The sequence below is a fragment of the Hyperoodon ampullatus genome (assembly GCF_949752795.1).
Source record: "Hyperoodon ampullatus genome assembly, chromosome: 8".
NCBI lineage: Eukaryota > Metazoa > Chordata > Mammalia > Artiodactyla > Ziphiidae > Hyperoodon > Hyperoodon ampullatus.
The window spans coordinates 8,119,987-8,142,027 of record NC_136921.1 but is presented as its reverse complement, the minus strand read 5'-3'; the positions used below and the strand labels follow the sequence as shown (position 1 = coordinate 8,142,027).

The window sequence follows — 22,041 nt, the reverse complement described above, 5'->3', positions numbered from 1 at the left end:
TGTATGATGACATGAGAAAGTTTATCATGTAGAAGGAGGGGGCAGTGAAATAGTGGGGGAGAAGGTACTACCCAATGAGCAAAGCCCTCAAGGCAAGAAATAGTATCCAAAGCTGGATCACTCTATCTGTGGTTTGAGGTGGGAAGAAGGAAAGGATGGTTGCAGATACAAGTAAATTTTTTAGAGTTGGCCATACCTTAAATCTATTTTAAAAATCTAGCAATAGGCACCCAGCTTATAGTGTGCCAGCAACCACTAATCAAATGTGGTTTCAGTTTTTATTATCGGTACATGAGTATGGTAGTTCAAGTGTTGGCTGACTTTTCAGCTAATTGTGGTTAATCTGTTATTAGTAAATGGGCTATATGGAACATCCTTAGGCTCTGGAACTGTGACCCTTACATTAATGGTCCTGAATATCCCTTTCTCTGAAAAATTTTTATTGTATACTGTCTGGTTTTCTGGAATGGTTTAAAAATTGAGCTTATTTTTCAGTGTGGTCCAGCATATTGAAGTGTGTCTCAAGGATATGAAATTCATTTTGCTACAGATGGTGTGATGTGAAGGAATCTGAGGTCAGGTACTTCAGCTAAGTCTCTATACATGTAAAAACTTCAAATACAAATAATCTTTATTTGACATGTGCTCTACATCCATGAGCATGTTGTTTAAACTTTTTTAGGTTGTTTTCTTTCCTGAATGATGTTAACATTCTTGCTTTGATTCCATGTCAGAAATGGTTGTGATTCTAAAAGGGGAATGATCTTTGATTCATGGAAACAGGTGGAAATTATTACTAGTAGGCTTCTACTATGAATAAAAATACAAAGAATTATCTTTCAAAAGAACCCCACTTTGAGCATTTCTAAGGAGACTTCAGCTTTGTTCTTTACTAGGATTGAAGGACTGGCCACATTCCTCAGATGCAGGGGAGTACCGTCTAGTCTACCTCCTTGCTACAGAGATGGATTCAGGACTGGGCATGTGACCAAAATCAACCCCAGCAGCCTAGTCCTGAGATTTTTTTGCAGAACACCTGGGCAAGACTTTCTCTCTTTTTTCCCACTGTGGTCTGTAAGAGGATGGGATATATTCTGAAGCTCCTGGAATCCTTCTTGACACATGAAGAGAGAGGCTGCCCTGGTTTTGGAGCTAATATTGAGGAAATCTGAGAGTGCCCCGCCACCCCCCTATCACTCCCTCCCTCTGCAAATATCAGATGGGCCTCTCAATATGATCAGATTGACTCAATTATGTAAGCTAATCAGCCAATTCAAGTTAGTTTTTGTCTCTTGCAGCTAAAACACTCATTATTAATACATTGAGTATGTTTTAGAGACTTAAGTCAAAATACAATAAAGAGTAAGAGAAAAGCAGTCACTGTGTACAAAGTTACATGTAAATGTATGTATTCTTTCACTAAATCTCAATAATTGTCTATTCCTTCCATGAACTCTGTTCTTGGAAGTTCTTCTGTCAGTTCTTCTCTCTCTTGGGAACTCTCCCCTAGGGCTTGCTTACCCAGGTTTCTTTCTAGCCACCCTCTTGCCTGACTTTATTTGTTCCTGAGTTTCAGAACTTGGTGTGATATTGGCCAAATTCTCTTCCCCACCTCTGCTCATTTCTAGCATCAAAGTACATAATACCTTGCTACGGAGATTATTCTAGTTGGAATCTGCTGTGTTCTGTGAATTGTCTCTCCTCTAGGGGAAGTATGCCTGCTTCTTACTCTCTTTGGTGACTAGGCACAGAGGCTTGGTTGTATCAGGGTGAAGTTGTGGTTAGTTAGTTTCTTGTGGTGGCCGTGCAGAAAAGGAGAGAGGGTGTGTGTTACAAGACACCCATAATTCTGTTTCAAGTCCCGTGGTCTCTTTGGAACAGTGTCCAGAGAACCTAAAGCCAGACTCATTAGACGTCTGCACTCTTCCTCTCCTTCAGTCCAGGCCTGCTCTGCACAGAGGGCTCCTTGGCAGATACTGATCATTTCTCCAAGAGCCCTGTTTCCTTTCTTTCTTAAAATATTTTTAAAAAAGAATCAAACAATTTAATAAGGGAGTTATATGGTTTTCCTTATTGTACTCACAGAGAAATAGAAAAAGGGAGACAGATCCTGCTGTTCTAAGTTGTTAGAAGCCTATTTTTGAGTTGGTGTGATCTAAGCCAGGAAAGAGTTTGCAGTGGCTTGTGAATGGTGTATAATGGAAGGAACTGGCAGATAAGATTAAAATGGTTAAAAAAGGTCAGTGGACATTGAGAAGGTCAAGGTCTTTGAATGATAAGCCAAAGAACAGAGAATTAGTTTCTCCAAGGGAAGAGAAATCCATCAAAAATTTTGAGTAAAAAGGTAGTTTAATCAGATCTTTTTTTTCCTGGAAGTTTGTAGGGTGGTCCTGAGAATACCAGGGAATTTGTGGAAATATAAGAGCTCTTGTAAAAAGACAAGTGAAGGATTTGGTGAAGCAGTATGTTTGGCAGTAGAAAGAGTCAAATATGGTTGTGAGGTTTTGAGTTTGAAAGGCCTGGAAGAAAGTGGTCATGGTGTTAATAAAAAAGAGAACAGGAAGGGGAAGTGCTTTGAGGGGAAGGACTAGAGTGGTGTTTGATGGTTTGAGTTTAAGGTGATAGTAGCACATTAGGACGGAATTGTACCGGAGACATTGTGTTAGGTGCTATGTTAAGTATTGGGAATATAACAGTGAACAAACAGGAGAAAAAGTCCCCACTTTCATGGAGCTTGTGTTTCACTGGGGAAGACATAATAATGTAAATAAAATACCATGCTCAATAGTGGTAGGTACTGAAGAGGAAAGATAAGTAAAATAAGGGAGATATGAATTTGGGGTGGGGTTGAGATTTTAAATAGGGTGACCAAAGAAGGCTGCCTTGAGAAGGTGACTCTGAGTAAGAAGTGAAGGAAGTGAGGGAGCTGTCCTTGGGAAGATCTTGGGGAACAGTGAATACATGCCTAACGTGTTCAAGGGATAGCAAAGATGCTGAGGTGGGGAGTAGTTGGAGATGAAGTCAGCAGGACCACAGGGTGGGGGCAGAGATCAGGAAGGGCCTGTGCATCTGTCAGGATTTGGGTTTTAAGCTCTGATGGAGGCAGAAAGCCTTGCAGGATTTAGAGCAGAGAATTGACATGATATGACTTAGATTTCATAGGCTCACTCTGACTGCTGTGTTGGGAATAGATGGAAAGAGGAGAAGAGTAGGAGCAGCCCCCTTACAAGGCTCTTGCCTGTATCCAGGTGAGAGGTGATGGAACCTGAACCAGGGTGGTGGCCATGGTGGCAATGAAGATAGAGCGATAGGATGAGCTGATGGATGTGATTGGGGGGTGGGGGGAGGAGGGAGGGAGGAATTGATCCATTGAAAAGGATAACAAAATGTTTGGCCTGAATAACTGGGAAGAATGGGGATAGTTTGTTCTACTCCTGTTAACTAAATAAAAGGCACTCTTGGATTAACTACCATAGGCAAACAAAGTTCCCAATTAACATATATACCTTTAAGAACGTCTGTAATACGTCTTTAAAATGATAGTATCCATGGTCATGTTTTAAAATGAAAGAAGCTTATTGGCAAGCCTTGTCAGGAACTCCCTGTGGAAATATCAATTGCTTTTCTTGGCTCCAAGGTATTTCCTGAACAGTGTATTATACTTTGTCCCAAGCATGCCATTAAGGGATTTGAAAGTTTGTTAAAACATGTGTGGCAAGTGAGTGCTGTCACTTAAGCCTAGCCGGAGAAGCCAAGAAACGAAAAGCGGCTCCTAGGTGGACTTCATGACATGCATTAGCTCTGAATCAGAGGCTCAGGTAGTGGGATAGGCAGGGCATTATCTCCTGTGCACAAAGCCTTCAGCTGACACTGTTGTAAACAGCCCTTTCAGCAGAAAGTGCCTGTGGACATAGGCATATGTAAATCTTTTTGGAGAAGCTCCATTTTACCAAGTTGATAGCAACCCCTGCCCCAGGGGAATGTCATAGAATTTATTTGCTTGGAACAGAATTTTCCAGTGCTAATATAGACTTGTTGTCTTTATGAGATTTAAAATAGCACTCTTCAAAGATGGCTTTTATGTTCAAGGAAGGGTTTTTTGTATCAGTACACAGGGAGACTATGAAATGTTTCATGCTTGGAGTTTGGTAATGTTACTTGGCATTTTTATTTACGATTCCATTTAAATTGGTTACAGGTACTCTTGCTCCCCAGTTTTGAAATACATTATATTAATTATAAAAGGAGGGAGAAGAAAAAAACTAATTGAGTTTTAAAGTGACCGGTTTCTTGACTCTGTTGAGTTTGAGTTGCTCTTTGCAGTTGATCTGATTTACAGCTCAGTGTAGACATCCCCCCACACTCCTTCTAAGGGACAGATTGGTACTTCACACTCTACAGAAATCAGGAAACATCCCTGGAAGCCGTGCTCACATTTTGGCTTTCTCGTCTTCAGGCATTCATGATTTTTCTAGCTAAAAATGTTGTTTTAAATTGGTGACAGTGAACTTTATGGTTACATTTGGGTCCATATTGAAACTGGAGTTATAATTTAGATATGAAGGTCTAGAATTATTTTAGGAAAATGCATTTATTTAAATGTCTTCCAGTTTTATTCATTTGCATGTGCACTTATATTTGCTTTTTATGGTGATAAGTTTCAACTCTGATAAAATAACTGGTGGCTCGTCCCTGGTTTCCAGACAGTGTAGTAGTAGTGGAGGGCAGTGCAGTATCATGCAGTTATCATGTAGATAAGCATCTGAATTTAGCTGGCTCTTGCTGCTTGGTAGTTATTTATTTCTTGTAATTTTTTTTAGAATTCTTCTTTTACAGCCAATTCAAGTCTTTCTCATTCTCATCAGAAGAAGAGAAAAGGAAACTAATATTTATTGAGCATGTTTTATATGCCAAGCATTTTGGGAGCCTCTGGGGAATATAAAAAATGAATGTGGTATGGTTTGCTTTCTGGTGGAAGAGAGAAATATGTAAACAAATAAATGGAATATAACTTGATCAGCAAACTTATAATGAAACAATAGGTAAGGAATAGTAGTGAACAAAGGAAGGAAACAACATTTCTTAAGAGACGGGGGAGTTTAGTCAGAGAAGCAGTCACAGAAGAGCTGGATCTTGAATTTTGATTGAGTATTCACCAGGCAGGCAAAAGATGCAGAGGTATTTCATGCAGTGGGTGTTAGTGGTGGGAGATGTACATGCAAAGCTCACTCTGAATCTGTTTGCAGGAAATCTCCCATAGGAGTGTCCAGGACTGAGAGCTGGACTTAGAGCCCTAGATCTGTGGTCATGTCACAGCTCTGCTCTTTAGTAGCTGTGGGATTGTGACATGTCTGAACCTGTTTTTTCCTGTGAGATGGAGATAATTATTCTCCTGTGTATCACCCAGGGTTGTTGTGTAGATCAAATTAGTTAATGTGTGTAAAGCACAGGGAAGATAGTGCAATATGAATGTGAAGAGTGATAATAGAAGTCTTAGTGTTTAACGTGTCCATAATTATATTTAAATTCTCTCTGCTTCACTAACTCCTATTCCTTGTGAAACCCCCTTTGAGTCTTTTCTCAGTGCTCTAGAGTTCTCAGCTTCTCTTTTCAGAGAAGCTTGGCCTTTGCTGAACCATTGTGGTTAACTTCCTAATCTGGATTTCTGTCCTCCAATACACTCTTCCCATCTCCTGATCTACATTTCCAGCTACCACCTGGATGTTCCCCATCACCTTGGACTTCCTGGTTCTAAAGACTAAATTTGTTTCCTTCTATACAGATTCACTTACAACTTTGTTCCTGGCACCTGTGCTAAGAGCTTTTCATATATTATCTCAGTTCCACAATAATCTTATGATACTGGGTACTCTTGTCCCCATTTTAATTATAGTGAAACTGAGATTCAAAGAGATTACATAGCTTTGCCAAAGTGGCATAGCTACTAAGCAGCAGAGCCATGATGCAAACCCAGGTGTGTTGATTACAGTTCCTTCTCTTAAAACCACTTTTCCCTACTTCTCACTTTACTAACTTTACAGTAAAGATCAGACTCATTAACTTGGCATTCGGTGCTCTTCATGTTTGCTTCTTCATCCTCTTTTCTCACTCTTACTGTACATTTTCACTACTACTTGCCTTTCCTGAGGGAAAATTTGGATTTTCTTATCTCCTTGCTTTTGCATATGTGTCCTTTCCCATCTTAGTCTCCTTTTCCTGTGTTCACCTGTCAAAATCCTGAGGGATGCAGGGCGGAGTAGTGGAATAAGCCAGGGCGGGAGTTGAGTAGATCTGTTTTCTCCTTTCCCTCACAGTCTTGATCTGTTTCACAAAGGGCTGGACCAGTTTACATTTATACCAGCAAAGTATCGCTGTACATTCTTGCTGACATTTGGTATTGTCAGGATTTTTAGTTTTTGCCTGCCCGTGGGTTTGTGGTGATATCCCACTGTGTTTTTTTTTTTTTTTTTGCGGTATGTGGGCCTCTCATTGTTGTGGTCTCTCCCGTTGCGAAGCACAGGCTCCGGACGCGCAGGCTCAGCAGCCATGGCTCACAGGCCCAGCCGCTCCGCGGCATGTGGGATCTTCCCGGACTGGGGCACGAACCTGTGTCCCCTGCATCGGCAGGCGGACTCTCAACCACTGCGCCACCAGGGAAGCCCTCACTGTGGTTTTAATTTGCATTTCTCTAATGACAAACGAGGCTGAGCAGCTTCCCATCTTTTTTGTCTATTTGGCAATAAAGATTCACTATTTTATTAAGTGCCTTTTAAGCCTTTTCCCCATTTCTCTATTGGATTGTCTTTCATTGATCTATAGCAGTTCTTTATATATTCTGGATATGAGTACTTCTATGGCTTATCTTTTAAAATTTCTTTTACATTATTTTAGGATAAAAGGAAAAATTTAATTTTAATGGAGTTGAATTTATCACTATCTTCTTTCATGGCAGTACTTTTTCGTTATGTTTAAAATGTATTTCCCTATATATTTTCTCAAATATTATTTTCTAAAATTCTGCCAGCCTTTTAGATTAGCGTCTTCCTTAGACATTTTCCACTCACATGGTTGCATCATGTCTCTGATTTAGCAAGTGTTCTTGTCTTCGAATTAGGGATATTCTATAAGGCATTTTGCTATTCCTTTGCTAACACAGGGTTCCCCTTAAAGTACAGAAGTCATGCTACACCCACCCTCCTTTTCCAAAAGGTGTATCTCTTCCTCTCTGTGTCTCAGAGCTCAAGATTCTGGGCATAGGCCTATTCCTTTCAGTGGTAAGCTTCTAATAGCGTCCTCTCAGTTTCATCCCTAATGGTTTTCAGGGTTCCTCCCAAGTACTACTAAAGAGGCCACATTACTGCTCTCCATCCGCCAGAGATGGCAGCCTGTTGGAGAAAGGGGATCACCTTTTCCCTTCATTACACTGCCACACCACTCTGTCGCCCAATTTCACCTTCCAAAAGGAGACAATAAGTAGATTACAGATGTATCCATGGTAAAACTAACTTCGGGGTATATCTGACAAACATTTCTGTGTGTGTGTGTGTTTGCATTTGCATTTTCACTGTTTATTTTTATTAGCAGAGTTATGTGATGCTCATCCTATCCCGTTCATGGAATAAGACTTGAGAGTGAAAAAGTTCTGTATGACCCAGCGATTTGGTTCCCTCACTAATCTGTTTCTGTCCTGTCCTCCAGAGACCAGACTAAATCTCCAAGGGAGAAATAATCCCAGTTGCAGCGTGCACTCAGAATAATAAGTGCAGTCAGCTGCCTCTCTCTCTCAGGTCTGTGGAGGAAACCAGAGGAAGTTTTAAAGTCCTCAGTTAACCAGGTCAGTAATATATCCATTTTCCTGAGGCCTCCCTCCTTTCACTCTGAGCCCAGAGCTCTCCAAAATACTGACCAGCCTGAACTGGTAGCCTCCAGCACCAGACTTTTTACTCCCCTTACTCTTAAATTCTTATAGAGTACTCTCTGTCTACTTGTAGATGTGCATTTTTCTGTGGAGGAAGGAGTTATAGCTTTCATCTGATTCTCACCAGGATCTGCTAAACTTCAAAACTGAGAACCACTGAGCTAGACTTTTCAACTTTTTCAAGGTCAGTCCCACAGAGGAAGGCCTCTTACTTTACAGACCCAGGGAAAATTGGGCTTCTACTTTCTAATCCACATATTCGTGTGTCTGGAAACTGTTCTGAAAACTCTCTTGCATCCTGATAGTCTTTTATATTCCTTTTTTCATTTTTCTACCCTTTTATCCATCAAATAATGTTTATTCATCAAATATTGGGCACCTAGATTGATTATGCAAGTTGCCATAGAATATACAGAGATATATTATTGGTGAGCAAACAGTCTTAACAGATGAGGTAAATCACATACATAGATAACACTAGCATAGTGAAAAAAAATGAGAAGTGCTGTAGAAGAGGTATGTATAAATTGCTTTGGGACTTTAGAAAAGGAAGAAACTACTCTGGTCTGGGGCAGGTAGCAGGGCATGAGGAGGAGCTGAGAAGACTATGTGGTGGATTCTGGGTCATAGAAAATCCAAGGCATTTGGACTAGGTCTTGAGAGATGGGTAGATTTTAGATGTGTGGAAATGTTAGATGCAGTATGCCATCTCTGGTTCTTTATTCATTCAGATGAGACTTGAGTATATAATGTGACTTCATGGAGTTTATATTTATCAGGGAAGATAGACTCTGAACAGGTCATTTCCTACTTAATTGCTGTTCATTCATTCAACATATATTTGAGTGACTATTAAATGCTATTCCTAACTCTTAGAATGTAGCAGTGAATAAAATAGCCTCTGTGCTTATGAAACCCACATCGTAGTTGGGAGCCAGAAAGTATATAATATATTGTCAGGTAAGTATATAATATATTGTCAGGTAGTGATAAGTGCAGTGATGAGAAATAAAGCAGGGTAAGAAGATAGAGTCATAACAGCGAGGTGAGGCTGTTTTAGTTAATGTGATCAGGGAATGCCTCTTTGAGAGGAGGATATTTGAGCAGAGACCTAAACAAAATGAAGAGAGCAATCCCTATGAATAGCTGGGCAAGGAATTTTCCAGATAGAGGGAACAGCAAATGTAAAAATCTCAAGATGGAAGATTTTAGTATTCTATGAATAGCAAGAAGATCTCTAGGATTGGAGTGTAATTGGAGAGGAAGAAGTTGTAGAAAATGAGAATGCAAAAATAGATATGGGCCAGATTTGACAAGACCTTGTGGCATGGTGATGGAAGGATGTTGGGAAGCTATTGCAAGAATGACATGATCTGATTTGTTTTAAAAAGATCACTCTAAGGCTTCCCTGGTGGCGCAGTGGTTAAGAATCCGCCTGCCAATGCAGGGGACATGGGTTTGAGCCCTGGTCTCGGAGGATCCCACATGCCGTGGACTACCTAAACCCGTGTGCCACAACTACTGAGGCTGCAATCTAGAGCGCACGAGCCACAACTACTGAAGCCTGCACACCACGACTGCTGAAGCCCGCGCACCGCAATGAAGAGTAGCCCCCGCTTGCCGCAACTAGAGAAAGTCCGCCCGCAGCAACGAAGACCCAACGCAGCCAAAAAAAAAAATCACTCTAGTTCCTTTGGTTCAAAATAGAAGTCAGGAGACCAGTTATTACAGTAGTTCTGCAAGGAGATAAAGGTTGCTTGGATTTTTATAGTAACAGTGGAAATGACAAGAAGATATATTTTACAGGAAGACTTTCTTGATAGATTGGATGTGGGGTGTGAGAAGGAGAGAGTCAAGGGTGATGCCCCAGTTCGGTGCCATCTGCCGAGGGAGGCAGTGCTGGGAGAGGAATGGGTTCAGGTGGGGACCAAGGGTTCCCCTGTTTGAGGCACCAGCTGACATCCAAATGAAGATGTCAAGTAGGCAATTGGATATGTGTCTGGAGTTTGGGGGAAGGGTTGAGGCGAGGCATTTAATTTTTGGAGTTAATAGCATACAGAGAGATTTAAAGCCATGAGACTGGATGAAATCATCTAGGGAGTGAGTGTAAATGGATCCTCTCCCTAGTGGTGTTTAACATCTTCCTCTGTTACCTATATCAGGTCAGATTTAAGTTCAAGTTAGGGGAAAATACTTCACAGATGGTGGTATTTACTTCCTAATTATAATACATACATCAGTATAGTATTTACTTCCTAATTATAGTACATCAGGAAGTACTTTGGTTCTTTCTCTTTTTATGATATTTGTATTAATCAGTGGGTTCAGGTATTGCTGCTCTGGTCCATCTATTATAAAACTCCATCCCCATCAGCATTTAGTAACCATTGATGATCATCTTCTGCATCCGTCATTTCAGTAGGGATATCAGAATGGTGATAATGAAAGTCTTTAAGTCCTTCCTTCTTAGTTAGCTGAAACTCTTCTATAAAGAAGAATTTTACCTCATCAACTGTTTGGCTAACCTGAGGTACATCTTATATAAGAAAGGTAGGATAAATGTTTAGAATTTTCTGAGGTTGACCAGAGAGAGCCCTTTCATGATGATTCCTGAGTCTTTTAGATGAGGCTCTAGTAACTTGTGATAGCTTCCTTGTTTTTCCCATATGACAAGATCTTCCAGGTTCTTTTTTTTTTTTTTTTTTTGTAGTTTGTTTGATTGTTTGTTTATTTATTTGTGGCTGCATCTAGTTGTGGTGAGCGGGGGCTACTCTTTGTTTTGGTGCGCGGGCTTCTCATTGCTGTGGCTTCTCTTGTTGTGGAGCACGGGCTTGAGGCGTGCGGGCTTCAGCGGCTGTGGGGCACGGGCTTAGTTGCTCCGTGGCATGTGGGATCTTCCCGGACCAGGGATCAAAACTGTGACCCCTGCGTTGGCAGGCGGATTCTTTTTTTTTTTCTATACACTTAAAATTTTTAATCCAGTACATTTTTATTCAACATTATGGCTGACATTTCATTAACAATGAAAATGGCCGTAGCATCCTATAACTCCAATAACTTTCAGTGCTTTAGTGATTTTTCTTTTTATTTATTTATTAACATCTTTATTGGAGTAAAAAATATGGAACGCTTCACAAATTTGCGTGTCAGCCTTGTGCAGGGGCCATGCTAATCTTCTCTGTATCGTTCCAATTTTAGTATATGTGCTGCCGAAGCGAGCACGGCAGGCGGATTCTTAACCACTGCGCCACCAGGGAAGTCCCCAGTTTCATCTTGTTTGTTTCCTTTTCTAGACTTAAATTAGCCATTTCTCGAAGGAGTTCCACAACCCTCATTCTTAACCAATATGTGATATGGAACAGTTTTAGAGTGCCTTTTGTATCCTATGACTTTAAGGTGATCTTTTTTCCCCGTAACATTTATTTTATTCTTGTTTGTACTGCGATAACAGAAGTAGAATGAAAATACTTAAAAATGCAATGTATTAATTTATATTTTAATTATACAGTTTTGAATGACTTGATTTATACATTAAACCCTGCTACCATACAGCATTCTCTGCTTTAGTAACTCAAAAGTGAATTTAGTGCCCAAAACACTAATTCTTGAGTATAGCTAATCTAAACCATGGAGATTATCATAAAATCAGAACTGGGTTGGTTTTGAAATGTGCTCACTGTTGTGGCCTCTCCCGTTGCGGAGCACAGGCTCTGGACGCTCAGACTCAGCGGCCATGGCTCACGGGCCTAGCCGCTCAGCGGCATGTGGGATCTTCCTGGACCGGGGCACGAACCCGTGTCCCCTGCATCAGCAGGTGGACTCTCAACCACTGCGCCACCAGGGAAGCCCGAGCCTTCAAATTTTATAAAGTCAGAATTCTGGTTACCCTCTAATATTTTCTCCTTGGTCTGTGGGAACCAAATCCTTTCTGAAACCGTTAGCAGAAGAAATAAATACATAATAGAAAGTAAAGGCCTGGAACCTTTGTTTAACATCTTTCTGGAAGACTACATTTTACCTTATATTCTAACTGTAGCATGTCACTTGTTTTCTTTCACCCCTGCCTCCAGCTCTCTTCTTTCTGGGATAAAGTTTGTATGGGATGACACGTAAAAAAGAACAGTAGACCAGTGATTGTGTTGTAGCCACTGTGCTTTAGATGTAGTGTATGCACACGTACCTCCTGCCTGTGCACTGTTCTGACAGTGCCCAAGGTTGTGTTAATTCTTTGAGGATGGTCAGGGGCAGATCTTCCTAAATGTTATTGAATTTGCTCGGCACATTTAAGGAAATTGAATGGATTTTGCTGATTTGAGTGATGTCAGATTTCTTTTTCTTCTCTAATTTGTCAGTGAATTCTCTGTTTTTTGAATGATATATTTTGGGGCAGGTATGAAACCAGGATTCATGTTTTAAGGCAGAAGTGCAGGAGAGCTGGTTTTGTAATTGTATATTAATTCAAAACTTAGTTGTTGCTTCACTCTTATGTTCTCATGCAGGAAGGGGCCTAAGGGGAATCTTTTTATAGATTTCTGGCTTGGCCAGTTGAACTTTTTTTTTAACTGTTAAAGAAAAGGAGCCTTGTTTGTTTGGAAATAATGAACAAACGTGGAAGTAATGAACAAATTAATGAATGAACAAATGAATAAATCAGTGAATCTGACAAGAGTCAGATTTCTGTTATCACATTTTCATGAAGTCAGATATTTTAAAACTTTGGGAATATATTTTTAGAGTCTGTATTCTGATTGTGTGAATATCTTTGTAATATTTTACTTTGATTTTCTGGGTGGATATTATAATATTCGTTGGGGACAGTTATGTTAGTTGGAATCTGTGACATTATAATGTTTGGAGAAAGATTTCTTTTAATAACTTTTTGTGCATTGTATAAAATGAAGATCTTTCATTAAGCATGACCTTTGTGTGATCTAATTTGAACATTAATCTGGTTTGTTGAAAGCAGGCATCAAATTTGAAACCTCAGAGTTAAAATCAGAAAAACATAAGACATCTCAATTATAAGCACATAGAGAAACTACTAGAAGCTCACTCACTTGATTCAGGTCTCTGCTCAAATGTCGCTTCATCCAGGAGGCATCCTCCCTAACCACCCTACTGGTAAACTAGCCTCAGTTTCCAATAACCAGCATTTTCATATTATATATTTTTTTCACTAGCACTTATCACTATTAGGCTTTTGATTGTGTACACCGCTGCATCCTTGCCACCTAGAACAGTGCCTTGCACCGTGAAAGTTACTCCATACGATTTGTTGAATGAGTAATTGTTCACCATCTGTCTCCTCACTAGAATGTAGGCCTCTTGAGGCTGCCTGGCATGAGGCTGGCCTTCCAGCATTTGTTTGAAAGAATGAAACGAATGTGCTACCAATAGTGATCAAATTCATATACACACACACGTATGTATGATCACATCTTGATTATCTGTTTAAATTGCACATAGATTTCTCATCCAGAAGTAGATTATTAGAAGGATATGGTGTTCTAAGTAACATCTAGGACCTACAAAATCTGCTGTCTTTTTTGCTAATGTAGATGGACAAATTTACATATAGGGTCACCTTTTTCTTTTTCAGTGACTAAATAACACCGGTGTATGTTAATATTGTGCCCATAGAAATCAAAGAGTACTGTCATATGAGGGTCATGTGACTAACTCGTTGAATGGATTAGTAGTGGATTCTTTTCTCCTATTTGCTTCATTTTTGTTAAATTGAAAATTTTTGACATATTGTGTAATGCTCATTCTTATTTCTAGTGTAAATGTCTGTCAGTTGTGTGCTTTCTATACTGATCTCAGGCCTCAAAATGGAGAATTAAGGGTTTATATTTTTTATGGGAACATTTTATAAACTCTTGTTCACACTTAATTTTTTTTCTATTTCATCTTACATTCTTGTGGTTTCATTTGGGAACACAGTGACAAACTATGTTGAGTTCTTTTATCATTTCCCAGCATACTAGTTGGTCCCATGTGATGGACACTTTGTGAAGCAGTGTGGTACTTCTGGTATTCAGGGCCTTTGTGGGAGAGAGGATGAAAATATACATCAGAAAAATGAGAAGTGGATATAACATTAATCTTGGGCACCTTGAAGTGCTGGATTGGTTGTAAGGTAATCTGTGCATCTGGAAAATAAAGATTCTTTTTCAGACTACATGGTGAGTGTCCAGTGCTTCTGAATGTGCAGTTTTTTCCTTAGGAAAGTAAAATGAAAAAAGAAAAATCTGCACTTTCCCATTTTTCCCTCCAGTGATTTAGCAGAACTTTTCTCTTTTCTTCAGGTAATTAAACCAGAGAGCAATGACAAAGAAACAGAAGGTGCCTATGAATCAGATCTCCCTGAGGAGCTCTGTGGAAGCCATCTCCTGCAACAGTCCCCGAAAGGCTATAATGACAGTCCTGATGTCATTATAGAGGCTCAGTTTGATGACAGCGACTCAGAAGATGGACATGGCAACACGCAGAATGCTCTGGTTGATGGTGTTAAGAAACTCTCAGTTTGTGTTCATGAAAAAGGTGAGTACCGGACTGCTCTCCGACGTTTTATTTTAGTAGATTGTTTTAAATATTGGAATTCTCTCTGTGCTACAGAATTAATCACACAATACAGTTGGTATCTTTCCAATTTCTAACCTGTGGCAGCTTTTAGGAAAGGGGGATCTTTGACAGGCTTCCAGCTGCTGTTTGTGAGGAGGGGACAGAAATGCTGCTGGTGATTTGTGTGGTCAGTGGTTGCTGTTGTCATTTCCTAATGCGTTTTGCATTGTGTTGATAGCTAACCTTGAAATATCCTGTGATGAGCCCAATCCCACCCTGTGGTTGATACGAACATAATTAAACCAAACTAAAATCCTTACCAAAAAAGCACTTTGTTTTAACCTGGATTTTGCTTTAATTTTAACTCGGTACATTTCATCCTTAGTGGTGAATAGATCACCTTAAATTTGATAAGTAGATTATCTTTACAAAGTGTTTTGATTGTAAACTTTTTAAAAAGCCAGTCTTATTTTCTCTGATCAAAATTTAAGCCATGGGTCCCCTGGATACTGAAAAAAGCAATTGCAAACACAGGCGAAGAGCTGTGACCAAGGGCCCTACCTGACTGCAGTCTGGAAAACTTAAGGGAAAGTAGCAATGAAAATTGGGGTATTTCAATGTATAGATTTCTAGGAGGTTTTAAGTGCAGGGAATATGTTTTCTAGCCAGATTGATTTTTATGTATGTTATGAAATGGAAAACATTGACCTGGTTAGGCCAACTAGATTATGAGGGTTTCTTAATCAGGAAGAAGTTTCTGGCACAGTCCCCACGAAAGGCTAGAAGAAATGCCAGAAGATTACTAAAGGAGGATGTTCAGCAGACACCCTGTGATAGGGACTGGTGAGCACAGTTCTCTGACATCCTGAAGAAAGCTGGAGGTGATTTCAGGAAGTGACTGCATAAGGATCACCCTGTGTCTTCACTGCTGATGAGGTAGTGATCTCGGGCAGCGAGCACTTTCTAAAAGCATGTGTCGCTTTCTGGTGCCAAGTACTACTCATTCAGAAGGACTTCCCGACTTTGAAATTCTATCTGAATGAAGAGGTTACTGCTTCCTCACTGCCCCACCTCACTGCTGACCTGAGGGCACCCAGGTTCCTTTTGTTTTTGTGGCCTGCTTAGATAACTAGTGGTTCCACTGTTCAGGGCCCAGCAAATTTCATTTGGATGTTATTCCTTGAAAATTCCTTCTTCTGATGTTTCTTCTTTCTTCCTTTAAAAACAGTTTAATAACCAGGACCCTAAATAGCCAAATCCTCATCTGCAGGGTCACCAAGGGAGAGAGGTACTTGAAGGACAAAGCCAGGGGAAGGAGTACTTTAAAATTTACTGGGTATTTGGCCCAAAACCACTTTGTGGAAACCTAGCTCAGGTGATTGAACTTGGAAGACCTCAGCAGCCTCTTTTCCTCTAGGTTCCAAGTTGAAGGGATGAGATGCTTCAGTTTCTCATTAGTGATTGGTACCAATACAAGGGCAAGGAAATATTGATGGATGGAAGTGATGGCAGAATTGATGCCCAGGGTGGATATTAATAATTCACTTTATCCTTCGTTTGGGAAATTCTGATGCCAGACGTACTCTTGATTTGTCCTCTATTGTAATTTTCCTCCATCTCTGTTGCAAGTAAGTGTCATTGAGTGCTTTACAAGTCCACCGTATGCAGTTTTTTTCCTTACTGTTTTTACGGTCTTCATATCCTACTGTTATTTATATTGCTTCCTTACTGGCCCTGACAGAGGAAACAGCCTTAATCCTTCCCTCAGAATCTGGTACCAATTTCTCTTTCCTGCTAGCCTCTAAATAGAGAGTTTTCAAACCACATGGCTGTTTCTCATTTCTTGCCCTCTTGATATTTAGGAAAATTGCAATTTGCTCTTTTAAAAATCATGGTGTTTTTAAGGATATTTCAACCAGCTTCTCTTCTCTGGATAATATAAAATCTGGTTACAGTTAGGATGTTAGTTCTTTTTGCACCATTTAAGGGTTTGAAATTTGTTATTGAAACAAACCATAACCTTAAGACCATCATAAACTTTTCCTAAGACTTCTAGAAAGGTTCATTGCTTTGTGTTGTAATTGCAAATGGATTATTAATCCTAGTTCACACCTGTGTGCAAAAGAGTGGTTTTTGTTTGAATATCATGTTTTTTTTACCCAAAGCAAACATGACATATTACATGTGTATACTTAGTATATCCCTTTTTGACCAGGAAGCATTCATATCTTTACCATAACTACCAATTTCTCTGGTAATTGAGCAGGTAACCCCAGCTGTATGCAGCAAGTGCCTATCATTGCATTCAGAGAAAAGTTTCTCTGGGCATCTCAGACCTACACAATAGTTTCTTCTAGGAAGACAACATGGATCTGGATCATCCTCAGCCCTTGAGAGAATAGGCCAAAGACCTGGGCCCCTTTTGTAGGTCCAGTCCCACAGCCTCCCGAGGCTGATCTTTTACCACTTCCCAGGCAATGGCATTATTGTCGCCATAGAAAACTGCCATCTGTGTCAAGACTGGGGACAACCCAAATAAGTATTCTTTGGTATCAAGTATTTGAGTAACGATTGCCTGATTAGCAAACTCCAAAGGATGAAAAACATCATGACTAATTGATACAGTAGCTCTTTATCATACATCTTTGGGAACTTTAAGAACAGTTTTGGCCTCTGAGTCTTGGCGATGGTGACCTAATCAGGTTGTGATGTACTTTTCCTGTTCTCTACCTTAGTAGGGTCTGTCAGAGATCTTGTTCAGCTTTCTGGTCTGGAGACAAGCTTCTGCCAGTACCCTGATGACTGAACATGGGTTTGAATGTAGTGTCGGTGACCCTCTAAGTTCTCGCTTTTGTCTCTGGCCACCTTCAACTCTTTTTTGAAGGGAGAATCCACATTCCCTTCCGAGGGAATCCTTGTTCCCTTCCGAGGTTTGAATCAATCTATTACTGCACCTCCTGGGGCCTGCCCAAGTCAACCTTAGGAGTCAGGAAGAGCCCTTTTTTTCACACTTAAAATTCGTCTCCTTCCAGCGACAGGCCTATTCATTGCCTAAGTTTAAGCTCTCTTTCCTTGGATAAAAAGTAACCGTATTTCCCTTTGGCTGAGAAAAGCAGATCCATATGATTATTCTCCTGTGATACTTTGGGGTTACTGAAATGCCAAGAACCCTTACTCCTGACTGTCTAGAAACCCTTCTTTCTCAGAGCTAATTTTTTTCACTTCCTTTCTGCTAGTGTTTCCAGATTCTGAGATCAAATCTTTCTTATATTTTTGTTTCCTAGCTCTCCACTGTGTATAATGATGATTAATATAATTAGAAGACAGTTATGTTTGCTTCAGAAATTATATTAAAAATTAAATATAAGGCAGTTTCCCATCAACCACAATTTTTGGACAATGTTTTGTGCCAGTGTTTTAAAGTATTTTTTTGTTTAAAAAAAGAGTAAAGCCTTGTCCAGTCCTATGTTAGAAGGATACAGTGGGAATTTTTCCTTCCCTGTCTTTTATTTATTTATTTTTAGCTGCGTTGGGTCCTCGTTGCTGCACACGGGCTTTCTCTAGTTGTGGCGAGCGGGGGCTGCTCTTTGTTGCAGTGCGTGGGCTTCCTGTTGCGGTGGCTTCTTTCGTTGCCGAGCACAGGCTCTAGGCGCGCAGGCTTCAGTAGTTGTGGCACGTGGGCTCAGTAGTCGTGGCTCACGGGCTTAGTTGCTCCGCGGCATGTGGGATCTTCCCGGACCAGGGTTCGAACCCATGTCCCCTGCATTGGCAGGCGGATTCTTAACCACTGCACCACCAGGGAAGCCCTTCCCTGTCTTTTAGACTGAGTGGGTAATGCATTCATATCATGTGTGATTCAGGTAGAGACAGATGGTCAGGACCTCCAATGTCTAAGATGCAAATCCTGTGCTAGACCAGCCATTCCTCCCTGTGAAGCCCATTATGGTTTATTACAGGATGTTGAATATAGTTCCCTGGGCTAATACAACAGGACCTTGTTGTTTATCCATTCTGTATAAAATAGTTTGCATCTGCTAATCCCAAACTCCCAATCCTTCCCTCCCCTCCCCTACCTCCCCCTTGGCAACCACAAATCTGTTCTTTATGTCTGTGAGTCTGTTTCTGTTTCATGGAAGTTCATTTATGTCATATTTTAGATTCCACATATAAATGATATCATATGGTATTTGTCTTTCTCTTTCTGATTTACTTCACTTAGTATGATAATCTCTAGGTCCATTATGTTGCTGCAAATGGCATTATTTCACTCTTTTTTATGTCTGAGTAGTATTCCATTGTGTGTATGTGTGTGTGTATACCACATCTTTTTTATCCATTCATCTGTCGATGGACATTCAGGTTGTTTCCATGTCTTGGCTATTGTAAATAGTGCTGCTATGAAAATAGAGGTGCATGTATCTTTTTGAATTTTAGTTTTGTCTGGATATATGCTCAGGAATGGGATTGCTGGATCATATGGCAACTCTTAGTTTTTTAAGGAACCTCCATACTGTTTTCCATAGCAGCTGCACCAATTTACATTCCCACGAACAGTGTAGGAGGGTTCCCTTTTCTCCACACCCATGAAGCTTCTTTTACCTTCTCATTCCTGCCAATAGTTAGAATTATTCAGCTTTCTAGTTTTTTATACTCTAGAGATTAAGTTCTGTAAATTGCCTTTTCATATTGTTTGCCCATTGTTCCATCATAGTTACTGTTCTGTTGTTGATTTGCAGGCAATTCTTATCTATTCTCTATAATAATCCCTTTTCCATTTTAGGCATCACAGATATCTTCTACCATTCTGTCCTTTAGTCATTTGTCTATTAACTTTATGGTGTTTTTCATTGAACAAAAATTCTTAATTTTTCTGTGATAAAATTAATCATATACTTTATGGTTTTTTTTTTTAGTTTTTTGCATATTCCTAGGTCACATAGATGTTTTCTCATACAGTCTTTTATTAACCCCGCAGTTTTGCCTTTTGCTGAGCTTCATGAAGCTGATTCTTTATTGATTGAGAGTATCACTTGGTTTTTCTCCTTTAAATCTATTTTTGTTATTGAACCATCCTCGAATTCCTAGGATAACTCCTACTTAATCCCAATATATTATTATTTTTTAAGTACAGTATTGGATTTACTTAGGTAATATATAGTGTAGGATTTTTTTGTATCATGTTAAATGGACCTATCATTTTCTTATCGTTATCTGGTTTTTACAGTCAAGATTATATTAGCTTCATAAAATGTCCTGGTCAGTTTTTATTTTTTTAATTGGAGTATAGTTGCTTTACAATGTTGTATTAGTTTCTGCTGTACAGCAAAGTGAATCAGTTATATGTATATGTTTATCCCCTCTTTTTTAGATTTCCTTCCCATTTAGGTCACCACAGAACACTGAGTAGAGTTCCCTGTGCTATACGGTAGGTTCTCATTAGTTATCTCTTTTATACATAGTAGTGTATATATGTCAATCCCAATCTCCCAATTCATCCCACCACCCCCCTTCCCCTTGATATCCATAAGTTTGTTCTCTACATCTGTGTCTCTATTTCTGCTTTGCAAATAAATTCGTCTGTACTGACGGTTTACTGTTTTCCCAGAATAGCTTGTATAAGACAGGAGTTACATTGTAAAGCATACTCCAATAAAAATTAATTAAAAAAAACAGGAATTAAGTCTTCCTTAAAATTTGGTAGACCTCATTGTAAAATTTTGTGCACCTGCTGTTTTTCAGAAGGCGAGATCTTTGCTCTTTCAGTCTCTTTTATACTGATTGGTCTGTTCAGTCTCTCTTTTTGATGCCAATTTTGGCATAACTGAAGGGGAATTTACCCCTTTGAATTTACGATCACATAGATATTCCTAATACTCATTAATATTCTTTAATTATTAAAATAACTCCTTGTGTTGGTACTTTCGCCTCCCTTTTCGTTCTGTATTTTAATTGTTTGACTCTTCTCTTTTTTCTTAACTCTTGCTTGCCAAAGATCTATCTTATTAATCTTTTCAAGGAACGTGATTTTTAGTTGTGTTATTTTTCTGTTTATTGTGGATTATGTTGTTCTGTATATCATTGATATTTGCCCTTATCTTAGTTATTTATTCCTTACTTGCGGGGGTTGCTTTTTTGCCCTTTTCCCAACTTCTTGAGTTGAATATGTCTTTTCAACTTCTCTTGTTTCCTTTGAAATATTTTTAAAGCTATAAAATTCCCTCTAAATACTTCTTTTGCCATACCTAGGATATACCTAGGTATATTTTTGTATACATGCATACCCATATATATATTTACACATAATAATCACTGATACTTATTGAACATTTACTGCGTGCTAGGCCCTAAGTACTTTATAATTATTCCTCATGATATTTAATTATTTAATTCTTACAGCATATCCAGTATGTGTTCTGCCTATGTTCTCTTCTAGGAGTTTTATGGTTTTGGATCTTACCTTTAGGTCTTTAATCTATCTTGAGTTTATTTTTGTATATGATTTGAGGAAATGTTGTCATCTCATTCTTTTACATGTGGCTGTCCAGTGTTCCCAGCACTACTTACTAAAGAGACTGTCTTTTATCCATTGTATATTCTTGCCTCCTTTATCATAGATTAATTGATCATAGGTGCATGGGTTTACTTCTGAGCTCCCTGTTCTGTTCCATTGATCTATATGTCTGTTTTTGTGCCAGTACTGTGCTGTTTTGATTACTGTAGATTTGTAGTATAGTCTGAAGTCAGTGAGGGTGGTACCTTCAGCTTTATTCTTTTTTCTCAAGATTGCTTTGGCAATTCAGGGTCTTAAAGTCTGTGGTTCCGTATACAATTCAGGATTATTTGTTTTAGTTCTGTGAAAAATGTCATGGGTATTTTAATAGGAATTGCATTAAATCTGTAGATTGCTTTGGGTAGTATGGCCATTTTAACAATACTAATTCTTCCAATCCAAGAGCATGGAATATCTTTTCATTTCTTTGTATCATCTTCTAATTTCCTTCATCAGTGTTTTATAGTTTTCACAGTATAGGTCTTTAATCTCTTTGTTTAAGTTTATTCCTAGATATTTTATTCTTTTTGATGAGATTTTGAATGGGATTGCCATTTTTTTTCTTTCTCTGTCTGATAGTTCATTATTCGAATATAGAAAAGCAACAGATTTCTGTATATTAATCTTGTATCCTGTAACATTACTGAATTCATTTATTAGTTGTCATAGTTTTTTTTTTGAGACATTAGAGTTTTCTATATATAGTATCAGTATCATCTGCAAATAGTGACAATTTTACTTCTTCCCTTCCAATTTGGATGCCTTTTGTTTCTCTTTCTTGTCTGATTGCTGTGGCCAGGACTTCCAATACCGTGTTAAATAGAAGTGGCGAGAGTGGGCATACTTGTCTTGTTCCTGATTTTAGAGGAAAGGCTGTCAGCTTTTCACCATTGGGTATGATGTTAGCTGTGAATTTGTCATAAATGGCCTTTATTATGTAGATATATGTTCCCTCTCTACCACCTTTGATGAGAGTTTTTATCATGAATGGATATGGAATTTCATCAAC

The 22,041-nt window shown here is 39.2% G+C and overlaps 1 protein-coding gene across 1 annotated transcript in view; it reads left to right on the top strand.

Annotated features, from left to right (window-relative positions):
- The window catches only part of DIS3L2 (DIS3 like 3'-5' exoribonuclease 2), a 377,502-nt gene that overhangs the window by 114,065 nt on the left and 241,396 nt on the right, over positions 1–22,041 (top strand). The window contains exon 6 of the mRNA XM_079710102.1: positions 14,227–14,461. Within this exon, the coding sequence (XP_079566228.1) occupies positions 14,227–14,461 (235 nt within the window). The remainder of the gene's footprint in view (positions 1–14,226; positions 14,462–22,041) is intronic.